The sequence below is a fragment of the Schistocerca serialis genome, chromosome 2 (genome assembly GCF_023864345.2).
Source record: "Schistocerca serialis cubense isolate TAMUIC-IGC-003099 chromosome 2, iqSchSeri2.2, whole genome shotgun sequence".
In the NCBI taxonomy this organism is placed as follows: domain Eukaryota; kingdom Metazoa; phylum Arthropoda; class Insecta; order Orthoptera; family Acrididae; genus Schistocerca; species Schistocerca serialis.
Window position 1 is genome coordinate 587,192,833 of NC_064639.1, and position 15,094 is coordinate 587,207,926.

Consider the following 15,094-nt stretch of genomic DNA (forward strand, 5'->3'; position numbering starts at 1 on the left):
GCGACCCTGTAGCTTGCTCGAAGTGCAGATTCAGTAGTGTTTTCTCTGCTCTCATTCACCTGAAAATTATAAACGCATTACAGAACACGAACTATGTTGCATGTTTTGATACCCTCCGTATTACGAAACTGTTTTTGAAATTACGTCTCCTGCTATGTCGTTCTTAAGCCTGGCTACCAGTTCTCTGCGTGCAACGCCTTCTACCTGATCGTAGTGCGCAGCGTGAAGACGTGTATAATGTCGTTGTATATTGTACCTCTTCGCAGAATTGAATACTTTGACATACAAGACATTGCGGACGACCATCCCTCTCAATGAATAGAAAGGTATCCTCCAACAGAGGTACAGGGCTCCCGCGGCTAGTCACAACTGTCATTGAACAAGGATTATTGCGTCAGTTGCGGCTGCATGCGGCCAGGGGTCAGTGAGTTCGCTTTCCCCCTCCACGCGGGCTCCGAGCTGCCGCAGTGAGCGCTCCGGCTCCCTGGAGCTCGGTTGGAACAACCTGATCTAGATACTCTCAAATCAGCTGCAATATACAAAATACAAGCCTGGGATTTGATGGAGCTCCACTGGGTGGCTGAAGCTAGTGCTAACTCATTGTGCACTTTAGTCCAACTTAGCTGGTGGAATGTCATTTTTGCAGTGACAGTGCTTATGAGATTAGTGTACATACAGAAGTCTATGAAATTGTGTGGCATTATTGGCTGGTGCAGTCAAGCCAATATTGATGCCTCGCCTACACCATTTTTTTTTTTGTGTGTGTGTGTGTGTGTGTGTGTGTGTGTGTTTTTTTTTCTGCTTGTCACGTTCCTTCCCAGAGGTGAAACCATCCATGCAGTATGATACTGTGCAACATTTAGGACTTCAGCATTCAGCTCAAAACAAAAGGTGTGGGATGGTCAGTCAAGGCATTGTGTTGCTTCGTGACAATGCATGTCTCCATTCTGCCAGTGGAACTCAACATTATTCAGACATTCGGTTGTGAGAAGTTCGATCACCTACCATAAACCTTTTGACTACCACTTGTTCTGCTACTTGATGTGATTTGAGGAAGGTGGTTTTTATAGCGATGACAACACAAAAAATGATGCTCAGCAGTGGCTGTCTTCACTAGCAGCATCTTTCTATGAAGAGGGCATAAAAGTTGGTTTCCTGCTATGACAAATGTCTCAACAATGGTGGCAACTGTGTGGAAAAATAGTTTACAGCAAATGCATTAACATGTTCATTGTGGTACTTAAATTGTAATAATGGTACTGCACCATGCAAGCACAGTAATTGCTTTGTGTAAGTAGTATACGTTTTCAAACCTAAATTTTCTAGCAATGAACATACGAAAGTTTTTCGCAACTAATCTGCACATTGAAATGAGGGTTAAAACCAACAAGTGAGAATGGTTATCAAAAAATACACTTGGGTATGTTCTGGACACAGTAATGTCAGTTGCTAAAATTCAGCACCCTCATGCTGCAACTATTGTGTTACTGTAGTGTAGAAATTTAACAAAGTTTTCTATGACTGACTGTCAGAAACAGATAGTTGGATTGTTACCTTAAGCAGGTCTATTAATTGTACAGAGAGTAAAATTGTCAGTGTATAAAGGTAGTGCAGGGTACAATTGAGTAATAACGGAAACTCATCCCCAGACATGAGAGAATTAATAATCATGAAACAAGGTGCTTCTACAGTCAAGCACAAGCTATGCAACCTACCTCTCATTCACAAATTTTCTTTCCCTAAACCACTTGCCATCAGTTAGCAATACTGACAAGGAAACATCACCAACTCGACCTTATATTTTAAAGAGGAAAAAGACATGTGCAAGATAGCCCCAGCAATCAATCTCATGCAGAAATTTGGGCCATTATTGGGACTCACTTCACCTGCTTTGGGGAAATATATTGCAACACAATAGCTCCCTCCCCCTCCTACCGCCCTGGATTCGCCTTTGGTTTCCTAGCAAAATATCCCTTCCACATGCAGCTGAAACATCAATACCACATGCAGCAATTCCATCAACAGCAGCAGAAGTTAACAGAAGGACCACTAAAAGCAAAAAATCCATAAGCTTTAAGTAATTTTGAGATCCTGAGTCAACAAAAACTGAAATTAACACAAGAAAGAGCACAAACCAATCCCTCTTTCAACAGTAAAAAATTTGTGAGCCATCAACTGCGCATTAAAAGGACAGGAGGAATGTTGACTAGACAGTGCATCCATACAAAAAAAATTGTTTTCTTCTGGACCTGGTAAAGGATACAAAACAAAAGTTTAGACCTACAAAAATATTCTTGGAGAACCACTCATAAACTGTAGATTTGGTCTGTGTAGCTTTAATAACTTCTGCAGAACTTAAAGTGGAAGTGGCTTCCTAGTTTTTGCTGGAACAGTGTGGAGTGTAATCCCATTCTCAAAACCAAATATCTGAACTATGAAAAAAAATTTGAACATGTAGCATCAAATATTAAATCCATGAAGCTTTTAGTTATGTTTCTGTCAATAACCTGGTAGTAGAATATCAATTTTCATTTCAAAACCAGACTTGGTGCTACAGTTCTACAGCTGAAAGTATTTTATTATAGTCTTTTTAATATAATATTTCAAAGAGGGTTGAGATGATCAAGACGGTGACTGCCCTGGATGCCCTAGAACATCAGTTACTGGTGACAGTGTGGAGGAAGTAAAAATAAGTCGTTCCTTCTCACCCTGTCCCATAAGTCTACCCTGACCCTGGATTCTGGGTGACTTTTCTAAACTGTACCCCTTTCCCTAAACCTCTTCAATCCTTTTCCTCCCCTCTCTTCTGTCCCCCTTCAACTCTTCTGCCAGATGAAGGAGCCACTGGCTCTGAAAGCTTGTAAAAGTTAAATCCTTTGTGTGTGTGTGTGTGTGTGTGTGTGTGTGTGTGTGTGTGTGTGTGTGTGTGTGTGAGAGAGAGAGAGAGAGAGAGCGCGCGAGCGCGCGCACACGCACACGCGCACACACACACACACACACACACACACACACACACACACACACACACACACACAATATATATGACTGTTTCATACTGTACAAAAAAATTTTCAACAAGGTTATTTGTGAAGCCAAGGAACTGTACAACATCCAATTTATTGCAACTTAAGAACTAAATATAGTCATGTGGGAAGTTATCAATGTAGTTTTATCTCTGACCCTAAAGAAATTATGAAGTATTCAATAACCACTTCATAAGCAGGGGCAACAAGCTTTCTTCTCAGACTGGTGCTCTAGTACGCTCTCTCTGTTCATACCAAAAGTTATTCCCAAAAAAACATTGCATCTTGATGTAGATACACCAGGTAAAATCTGCAGTATTATAATACAAAAACCCGACTTCACCCCCATTTGGTTTCGATGGCTCAGCCTTCTTCGAGAAATGTGGCATCATGTGTTATGCCTGCTGTTAGATACAATAATCTGCTTCTTGTCCTTGGGCCAAGTCCCTAAAATTTTCAAGGCACAAAGGTGGCCCCTGTCATTAAAAAAAAAGTTGGAGGACTGATGTTAATAACTACAGATCCATATTGACCCCTTCAAGCATAGCTAAGGTTCTTGAGAAATCAGTATATGACCATATTATCAAGTTCCTGTAGAGAAGCTGTTTATTGAGTCCTCATCAAAAAGATCAATAAATGCCATCATATTTTGATTTATAAATGAACTTTATGGTGCACTCAGTGACAGAAAGCATACAACAGACCTTTGATATCATCAAGAATGAATTACATATGGATAAACTGCTACAGTGTGAAATTATGGGAAATTGAATTAATTTACATATATTTAGACAGGATGCAAAAAGTTGTAATCACAAAGAAGTTGAAAGTATATAGTCAAACTGCAAGACATGGCGTTTCTCAAGGTTCCACGATTGGATCCTTTCTGTTTATTTTTTATCAATGATCTGCTCCAAAGAGTTCCAAAAGGTCTACCAGTAATGTTTGCTAATGACACCAATATACTGTATTCAAATTACTGTGTTCATGAGCTCTGTAACATGATTTGTGGTACAAACTCCAAGCTGGTAAACTGAATAAACGTGAACTGTTACTGAATAAGGACAAAACTGTTTATCTAATTCTTACCGATGACATATAATTTCATCAAGAATAGACGATAGATTTGAAAAGTCTCCCTATAAAGCAAACGCTAACCACTAAATCCGTTGGAGAGCGAATGGATGATGAAAAGTTTAATATGCAGAACAGTTTTTTTACTGTGCATTTAATCTCCTGAGTAAAGTCTGACACTAGAGCAGTAAAATGTGTATACTTGCCCCCAGTACACTTCATTTTTGTACTGCCTTACAAAGAGTGATATTTATTATACAGAAGAGAAGAATGATGATAAAGAGACTAATACTGCTGACCTACAACACCAAACATCTACTGCTGGTGCTCAATATCCTGTTAGTGTCATTTATTTACATTCATGACAATGTGTTTTATCCATGAACATTACCACAGTTTTACAATAATTCACCATCAGCAGACCTGTGATTCCAGGGGTGTATCTGTAATTAGTCAAGAGCTATGTAAAGAACATATGACTGTAAGACACATGGGAGTCGTTCTATACAACAAGCCACCTTAAAGCTTAAGTAAAAACATTAGTTCAGAAGAAGAAATTATGACTGCCAGTGTAAAATAACCAAGTTAAATATTTTCATATGTATCATAAATTTATAGCTAATTAATGAATTCTACAGACATTTCTGTTAGTTTTCTTATTACGAGTCTAAAATAACTAAGTCAAATGTTTTCTTAATGACTAAGTTTTTAGCTGATTTTTTTTTTTCATTCTACAGATGCAATTTTTGTTTTCCATCATTATTAACTAATTATTATTATTATTATTATTATTATTTTACAAATTGTAACTGTAGCCTGTCCCACAATCATTTTTTTTCTTATTAAAAATTAATTATTATATTTATACATATTATAGATGTGACTTGTCCAATATCCATATCAAACAACACACAAAAGAAGTTATGGGATCAATACAAATCGAAAATTTCCCATGCTAAACATTTTTAAATTCTTGGGCTAAAATTTTGTGATTTTTTAGATACATTAGTAGATGTCTGGGATTGACCACTTATGCAAAGTAGTACTTGCATAGGCAGCTAATAAGTCTTCATTGTGGCTCTTTTAATGGGTTGTTGTTGTTGTTGTTGTCTTCAGTCCAGAAACTGGTTTGATGCAGCTCTCCAAGCTTCATCATCTCCCAGTACCTGCTCAGTATATTCATCTCTTGGTCTCCCTCTACGATTTTTACCCTCCACACTGCCCTCCAATACTAAACTGGTGATACCTTGATGCCTCAGAACATGTCTTACAACCGATCTCTTCTTCTAGTCAAGTTGTGCCACAAATTCCTCTTCTCCCGAATTCTAGTAAACCTACTCCAGCATTTCCTCTATTTGATTTTGTATTTATAACCCTGTATTCACCTGACTAGGAGTCTTGTTCCTCCTGGCACCGAACTCCACTAATTCCTACTATATTTAACTTTGACCCATCCATTTCCCTTTTTAAATTTTCTAACCTACCTGCCCGATTAAGGGATCTGACATTCCATGCTCCGATCCGTAGAATGCCAGTTTTCTTTCTCCTGATAATGATGTCCTCTTGAGTAGTCCCCGCCCAGTTTCATTAATCATGCCCAGCACTCTAATATTGCAAATACATACTCCACATCATCTCAACCTCAAAGCAGTGGCCCAAAAAGGTCCATGACTACTAAATCCCTCAAACTTAAAGAAATAATAGAATACAATTGTGTACCTAAGTGTATTGTCTCTGGTATGTCATTTTGGCAAACCTCTCAAGCGAATGCATTATTCTAAGTTATCGTTAGTGTCGCTAATGTTACCAAATAATCATACAGTTTCTTCATCATCATCATCACCTCATCATCATCGTTTATTGCATTAAAAGCCTTTAGGGCCTAAAACAGAAAATAAAAATCTATGAAAGAACATGTTACAAAAAGGTCAGCGAGTTTCAGCAGAGGAGATATACACCTATACTGAAGATGGTAGTCCATTGTTGCTGGCCTCTGGCTTCATCCTCCACTGCTGTTAGCACACTTGTTTAAGGATTGTTAATACTCAATCCTTCCATTGCATCCTTGGTTATCTCCTTTGTTATTTTCCAGCAGGTTGAGAACAGAGGACTCAGTATGGGAGGGATTTACCAGCTTGAAGGGTGTCACCAAATACTTTAAAGAAAAAAATACTACAGTGCTCAACAATAACAGAAATAATGTTAGTATCTGTATTCGAGCACTGATTTTATTACTACAGCAGCTTTGTAATATTCCTGTGAAACCAGATTAAATTATAGGATTCTTTAACTCAATACTGGTGGCATGATTGATTAGTGCTGATGGTGCAGTGTGCTGGAACTGCCTCCACAATGTCATCAGCATGATGGTCACAAATGAGCTGTATGGAAATAAGGTGGCCCGCTTCTGAGTCATGTGATTTGATTTTGTTGACACCTAAACTGTTACTGTCATCACTGCTCTCACATACTGCAGGTGAGCTGACCACTGGAAGCTCTGCTCAAGATATGAGAGAGATAACTATCAATAATCACATGCATTATCTTCCAGTTGGTAACTCTGCCCTACACATCCACCAACTATCTCCTAATGAAGTAAAGTCACAAGCATTTGTTACTCCATACACTGGAAGGCCACATGCGAAAGTAGTGAAATGAAGTGTCAGATATGTTATGCCCCTCCATATATCTGCGTATCCTCTGTTCTCACAATCCTCCCAGCCTAACCCTTTTCTAGTTATTGTTCTCTCTCTCTCTCTCTCTCTCTCTCTCTCTCTCTCTCTCTGTCTGTCTGTCTGTCTGTCTGTCTGTGTGTGTGTGTGTGTGTGTGTGTGTGTGTGTGTGTGTGTGTTCGTTCCCCCCCCCCCTCCCTGCACTGTTACAGTCCTCAGTTTGAAACTTGCACATAGAGCCACCCGTCTCCCCTGTATCACATCTCCTATTACCTCCCAACCATTCTATGCTCTGCTCAGCTTATCCCATTACAGCTCACACATTCCCTTGACTCCTATCAGCCAGAATAACCACCCACAAACAGTGTACTTACAGGTGGGTATCTTTGGGTATCAGTGAGAGAGATTATATGCCAAGTCAGTCTTTCACTGAAGCCCACCTGTCATAGAAATTTGGATGAATATTCTCTGTCCAGAGGGTATTATTTCTTTGAAAAGGATTAATAGGACAAGATTGTGCATAACATCAATTGTGTATATTGCAACAATTGTGTGACTGATACTAACTCTATTTATGAATTAATAGAGAGAAACATTCCACATGGGAAAAATATATCTAAAAACAAAGATGATGTGACTTACCAAACGAAAGCGCTGGCATGTCGATAAACACACAAACAAACACAAACATACGCACAAAATTCAAGCTTTCGCAACAAACTGTTGCCTCATCAGGAAAGAGGGAAGGAGAGGGAAAGACGAAAGGAAGTGGGTTTTAAGGGAGAGGGTAAGGAGTCATTCCAATCCCGGGAGCGGAAAGACTTACCTTAGGGGGAAAAAAGGACGGGTATACACTCTCTCTCTCTCTCTCTCTCTCTCTCTCTCTCTCTCTCTCTCACACACACACACACACACACACACACACACACACACACACACACACACACACACATACAGACAGACACAAGCAGACATATGTCTGCTTGTGTCTGGGGATTGGAATGACTCCTTTACCCTCTCCCTTAAAACCCACTTCCTTTCGTCTTTCCCTCTCCTTCCCTCTTTCCTGATGAGGCAACAGTTTGTTGCGAAAGCTTGAATTTTGTGTGTATGTTTGTGTTTGTTTGTGTGTCTATCGACGTGCCAGCGCTTTCGTTTGGTAAGTCACATTAACCCTAATTATCTATGCACGTATGTATGAATGATATCAAAACTCAGGCAAGTCGGTTCTTTTCAAACTTATTTAGCACTTGATGTGGTAACATATTACCAGCTAGTGAGCCAAGTATATTTCTGTGAGGTGGTATATAGTTAAATGTGCAACTGAATGAATTTTTTTTGAGATTACTGAGCAAGAGTATTATCACCAGAGGGAATAGCTGCAGGCATAAAGGTAGCATTCAGCATTCTTCAGCATAATCTTGACAAGATTTTGTCAGGCTTGTGACTCACACTCAGTTAGTTTAAAGAGATACGAAATATAATACTAACGACTGTTCAGTTATAGCCATAGTATTTGAAGGATTGATGCTGACAGACAGATTGATGGTAAGTGATAGCTTATCTACTAGCATGATTTGTGCAACTCTGGTATATCTTTATAGTAGATTCTGAAGAGAGGATGCTTATTTTCTTACAAAAGCCTGAAAACTGAAATCTGTAAATATTTATATAGTTTCACTCAAAGTTTAGTTTTAGGAGACCATTTAGGATTTCAAAATGAATCCAATCCATATTTCACATTCAATTTTGTTTTTATGAACTTTTCCAGAAACAGGAGATCAAAAATACAACTGAGTATGGTCCATGAATGATAAATTGACAAGGGAAATCTTAATTTTAATCACATTATTTTCAGAGATGTAGAAACAGACATTTTAGTGCCATTTACCATGTTTATTTCATTTCATTTGAATACCTCCTGTATCATGTGCTTGTAAACTCAACTGTCAATTTAGCAACAGTTGCATGACAACTGGATTAGATAGAAGAAGGCAGAGGTTCCCCATCCAAGGCAGCAAAAATATTTTTTACTGTAAGAAGTGCCATGTTTGTCCGTGTCTTCAGTGTTGCACTGCCCAGGTGTGGTAGCAGTACTGGGAAAAGGAAAGTTAAATTTCATTTCCAATTTTCTAAAAAATCTAGAAACAGCCACACACAAAAATATAACTATTAGACAAATCATAAATTATCAAAAGACATTTTAATCACTATTGTAACTGTGAGATGAAATTTAACTTTTATTTGTTTGACCTAAAATTCAAAAAGTTGCCTTTATTTGCTATTTTCATAAAGTTAATGTTCTACACTGTGTTAAGAGTTCTTGCTTATGAAAGAAGCTGCAATAATTTTTCATGTTGGTGACTGTCAGTAAATGTTGCTAAATGCACTATGTGACTCAGTCTCTGAAAATTCTGTACATTTATCATGTGACAGCCCCTAGTACTACTTCTGATAGTCAAGTGGAAATTTTCCTGAAACTTGGTGAATAGTTGCTGTTGGGGTTTTAGATCAATGACACACCTCAAAATTATATAATCGGCTTCAAATGCCATTCATTTCATAGTGTGGTCTTAGTCCAACTGCTTGCTACTATCTGAAGTGTTTACAAAAACACCTGCAATCATTATGCGATTAACCAAAACTAATTATCCGAAATCAAATCAGGACAATAAGTTATTCTCTCTCTCTCTCTCTCTCTCTCTCTCTCTCTCTCTCTCTCTCACACACACACACACACACACACACACACACCTCTACAAAACCACCTCCACTGCTTGTATAACAATGTTTACACCTCTAAGTAGCACTGCATACTTCGTCTCATTAGTCATGACACTGAGCATCTCCACAACCTTGAATAGTAGGTATTGTCTCATTTTTATAATCAGTATGTCACTGGCTTGTGTATCTGGGCTGGAATTCTTCTGCAGTAATTGACATGGATATCTGACAGCTGATTGTTACACTACACTTTAGAGTTGGGCTAACCCTATCAATTGCTTTTTGATGAGCATGATATTCAAAATTAGTGCTTTCACGATGTTTCCACTTCACACTAGCATTGAAAATAGTTACAGACTAACTACCCTTGAAGGGATCTAGAATCATAAACAATTTGAACTGACTCACTCTGGCACAATACACAACCCTGATTCTAACACATAGTGACTGCACTCATATATGTACAGCTAAATGTCACACTGAATGAGTTCTGTGGGGTGTGAAGAGACTTTTGGGTAAAAAGTTTAGCTTCTTACGAAATAAACATCCTGTTTTCCATTTCTTAAAAAGGGTGTTCTCAGATACAATTGCCACCAGAACATTTTCAAATACTGGATACATCAGTGTCACAAAGTATGCTGTTTTGGGTACATCTGTTCAGTTATGTGATTTCTGACTCTTTTTTTTATTTTTTTTGTAGAAATTTACATGAATCAGATAAAATAATCAGTTAAAAAGTGTCTGAATTATGTGCAAGTCAGCCAAAGAACCTTCTGTCCTAAACTGTTTAATAAAGGTGGCATACTTTCCAATATATTTATTCCATCCTAAGCTTCATGGTTGAATACCCTGCACACTACAAAACTGCTGACATTTACTATAAAGAAGTGATCACAAAAATTTAACTCACTGCCACATAGCATTACAAGTTTACTTGCTAACAATACATTATGTAAGAATAAATAGGTTTATTTACTTTGTAATACCAAGGAACAACTAGGCAATAACTAAGGATCCACTACATATCCTTGGGTAACACGTGAGGTATTGAATTTAACTGATGAAAGAAAAAATGTATACAAATACAGCAAGTGAAACAAGAAAAAGATAATACACAGAGCAAAATGTCACGCAAAAGAAAATTGCACAAGTCTTTGAAGAAAACAGAAGCAGCTGTATGAATACCAAGAGCTCATGTGAGAAGCCAGTGCTAAGCAAAGAAGGGTAGACTGGAATGTTGAAGGAATATACAGAACGGCTATACAAAGGAGAGAAACTTGGAGACATTGTTAAGGAAGAGGAATTAGATTACTATGAGATGGGATATGTGATAATACCAGTGCACTGAAAGAATTCAGTAAAAACAAGACATCTGGAGCAGATGACATTCCCTCAGAATTGTTAAAATTGTTTAGAGACCTGCTATGGTAAAACTATTCCAACTGGTATGCAAAGTACATGAGACTGATGAAATACTCTCAGATTTCAAGAAGATTACAATGATTCCAGTTGCAAAGAAGTTGAGTGCTGACAGGTGTGGATATTACTGAACCATCAGCTCAATAAGTCATGCTTGCAAATCGTGATAAGACGCCCTAGACCGCGTGGCTACAAATTGCACTGTGGTTTCTTTCACATGTAGCACTACCTTGGATTGAATAGGAAAGTTCTGTGGCTGGAGGTGGTAAATGGATCTTGCACCTGTGCCAGGAGCAGCAGAAATAATCCATGGGGTGCAGGATTAGGAGCAGCAGTAGCGTGTTGGTGTAGGTGATTAAAGCGTAAATTGTTGCCAAGAGGAAAGAGGATAATTTTGACAAAATTTCATCCCTCGGTATTGAAAAAGTTTCAGAAGTAACAGCCTGGGTTATGGAATCAGTTTATGCTAACCACTTCCATGACATCTGATAAGCCACCTATGCCTCCTGGCCAGTCCTTGCAAATGGAGTTAGAAAACCCAGGGTACCCAGTCTGTTAGCATCACCAGTATTCTATAACCATCATCTCCAAGAATGCTTTAGTCATAATGGTGTGCTGGGGCAGATTATACACATGACAATATGATCAGGAGAGATTGCTAGTCTCCACATAAAGGAGGCAACGAGTGACAGACAGGCACATAAAGTTACTTGTGATGACCACTTACACTATGTGATCAAAAGTATCCAGACAGCCCAACAAACATACATTTTTCGTATTAGGTGCAATGTGCTTTCACCTACTGCCAGGTACACCATATCAGTGACCTCAGTAGTCATTAGACATCATGAGAGAGCAGAATGGGGCACTCCGTGGAACTCATGGACTTCAAACATGGTCAGGTGATTGGGTGTCACTTGTGTCACATGTCTGTAAATGACATTTTTACACTCCTAAACATCCCTGGGTCCACTGTTTCTGATGTGATGGCGAAGTGGAAACGTGAAGGGACACATGCAGCACAAAGGCATACAGGCTAACCTCACCTGTTGACTGACAGAGACCACCGACAGTTGAAAAGGGACGTAACATGTAATAGGCAGACATCTATCCAGACCATCACACAGGAATTCCAGACTGCATCAGGATCTACTGAAGGTACTATGACAATTAGGCAGGAGGTAAGAACACTTGGATCTCATGGTCGAGCGGTTGCTCATAAGCCACACAATACGCCGATAACTGCCAAAATATGCCTCGCTTGGTGTAAGAAGTGTAAACATTGGACAATGAAACAGTGGAAACCCGTTGTGTGGAGTGACGAATCACGGTACAAATGTGGCAATCCAATGGCAGGGTGTGAGTATGGCAAATGCCCTGTGAACGTCATCTGTCAGCACGTGTAGTGCCAACAGTAAAATTCGGATTGGTAGTGTTACGGTGTGGTCATGCTTTTCATGGAGGGGGCTTGCACCCCTTGTTGTTTTGCATTGCACTATCACAACACAGGCCTACAATGATGTTTTGAGCACCTTCTTGCTTCCCACTGTTGTAGAGCAGTTCGGAAATGGCAATGGCATCTTTCAACACAATCGAGCACCAGTTCATAATGGCAGAGTGGTTACTTGACGATAATATCCCTGTAATGGACTGGCCTGCACAGAGTCCTGACCTGAATCCTACAGAACACCTTTGGGATGTTTTGGAACACTGAATTCATGCCAGGCCTCACTGACCAACATCGATACCTCTCCTCAGTGCAGCACTCCATGAATCATGGGCTGCCATTCCCCAAGAAACCTTCCAGCACCCGATTGAACATATGCCTGTGAGAGTGGAAGCTGTCATCAAGGCTAAGGGTGGGCCAACACCATATTGAATTCCAGCATTACCGGTGGAGGGCGCCACAAACCTTTAAGTCATTTTCAGCCAGGTGTCCGGATACTTTTGATCACATAGCGTATCTTTTAATTTCTCTTTAAGTATTTCCATGTCTCTAATTGACACAAAACTCTTTCTGTAGTTCAGGGTACATGTGCATCACTGTATTCAGCCTTTAAATAACATTTAAATACAGGGAAATTTCTAATTGTTAGTCCTTCTAAATAACACATTAGATGATGAGGATCGAACTGTAATTACAGAACTCCATCACCAATTCATCCTTAGTAGTGATTTCAATGTACGAATAGTATTCTGGGGTTCTGCCACTGGCTGCCCCAGGGCCAAAAGGTTAAGAGTCAAATGTTGTAGGGAGCTACATGTCTTGTGAACATGAGGAAGAGTATTTAATGGTACTTTAAAGACTGGTAAGAGGTCTTTCTTTACCAGGGATCTGTTGATATGCCCTCCAGGTGTTGTGGGTATCCTTGTTGGTGGCAATTTGTTTTGTGCAATACGAATTCAACTAGCAGATTAAGCCATTAAATTGGATGCTCACCCACACAGCCAAATAACTGCATTTGAACACTGTGGAAAGTGTCCTGAAACTGCTGCAGCATCCATTCCACAGTCTTCAGGTCGAACACAAAGGCAAACCCTTACTTGGGCAAATGAGGATTGTCCCTACGCAATCAGTATGAGACATATGTATCTGCAAAGTTTCAAATGTGGATTAATTGTAGAAAACCACACAGCCTTTTGAGTTATGAGGAAAAATGCATGCCACACTATTAAAGAGAGTGGTTTTAAGTGCCAGAGAATAAACTGTAGCTGGTTATATCAATTATTTAACCATGCCACATCTTTTCACTAAAAATGCTAGATAAAGCCCTCATCAATTGATCATGAATAGGAGATAATTCAATGAAGAAAAGGCTTCTTTCTTACTGCTCCACTGAGAGGACCTTCTAGTGTGCAGTGTATATGATACACCGATTTCAATAGGTAATGTGTAAGTGCTTAACCAGTTGTATTTCCATGACTACGTATTTGAGCTTTCTGTTTGCCATCCCAACAATTACAAATAAACAGTTTTTACATAAAGAGTGACATAGTGAATGGAAAGAAAGTGGGGGAAAGTAAGTATGACTGCAGCTGACACTATCTTTACTTTTTGTGCATTTTACACATTTAACCACATTTGTCTTTATAGCAACTGTAAAATCTGTGAAAAAACAGATGCATTATAACCAGTAAATAGACTTTTAAGATAAGACGTACCTTATGTCTACTCTGAATTTCACAACACCTTCAACTTCTGTGTTGTTGTAGTTGTGATCTTCAGTCCTGAGACTGGTTTGATGCAGCTCTCCATGCTACTCTATCCTGTGCAAGCTTCTTCATCTGCCAGTACCTACTGCAACCTACATACTTCTGAATCTGCTTAGTGTATTCATCTCTTGGTCTCCCTCTACGATTTTTACCCTCCACGCTGCCCTCCAATACTAAATTGGTGATTCCTTGATGCCTCAGAACATGTCCTACCAACTGATCCCTTCTTCTGGTCAAGTTGTGCCACAAACTTCTCTTCTCCCCAATCCTATTCAATACTTCCTCATTAGTTATGTGATCTACCCATCTAATCTTTAGCATTCTTCTGTAGCACCACATTTCGAAAGCTTCTATTGTCTTCTTGTCCAAACTATTTATCGTCCATGTTTCACTTCCATACATGGCTACACTCCATACAAATACTTTCAGAAATGACTTCCTGACACTTAAATCTATACTCGATGTTAACAAATTTCTCTTCTTCAGAAACGCTTTCCTTGCCATTGCCAGTCTACATTTTATATCCTCTCTACTTCGACCTTCATCAGTTATTTTACTCCCCAAATAGCAAAACTCCTTTACTACTTTAAGTGTCTCATTTCCTAATCTAATTCCCTCAGCATCACCCGACTTAATTCGACTACATTCCATTATCCTCGTTTTACTTTTGTTGATGTTCATCTTATATCCTCCTTTCAAGACACTGTCCATTCCATTCAACTGCTCTTCCAAGTCCTTTGCTGTCTCTGACAGAATTACAATGTCATCGGCGAACCTCAAAATTTTTATTTCTTCTCCATGGATTTTAATACCTACTCCAAATTTTTCTTTCGTTTCCTTTACTGCTTGCTCAATATACAGATTGAACAACATCGGGGAGAGGCTACAACCCTGTCTTACTCCCTTCCCAACCACTGCTACCCTTTCATGTCCCTCGACTCTTATAACTGCCATCTGGTTTCTGTACAA

General features: G+C 39.1%; 2 protein-coding genes across 3 annotated transcripts in view; one reads left to right on the forward strand and one right to left on the reverse strand.

The window, feature by feature from the left end:
- The window catches only part of LOC126457612 (ragulator complex protein LAMTOR3), a 109,021-nt gene that overhangs the window by 44,090 nt on the left and 49,837 nt on the right, over window positions 1–15,094 (forward strand). The gene's annotated exons all lie outside the window — the stretch shown is intronic.
- The window catches only part of LOC126457609 (glyoxylate reductase/hydroxypyruvate reductase-like), a 95,156-nt gene continuing 88,562 nt past the window's right edge, over window positions 8,501–15,094 (reverse strand). Inside the window, exon 7 of the mRNA XM_050094060.1 lies at window positions 8,501–8,865. Within this exon, the coding sequence (XP_049950017.1) occupies window positions 8,750–8,865 (116 nt within the window). The 3' untranslated portion in view covers window positions 8,501–8,749. The remainder of the gene's footprint in view (window positions 8,866–15,094) is intronic.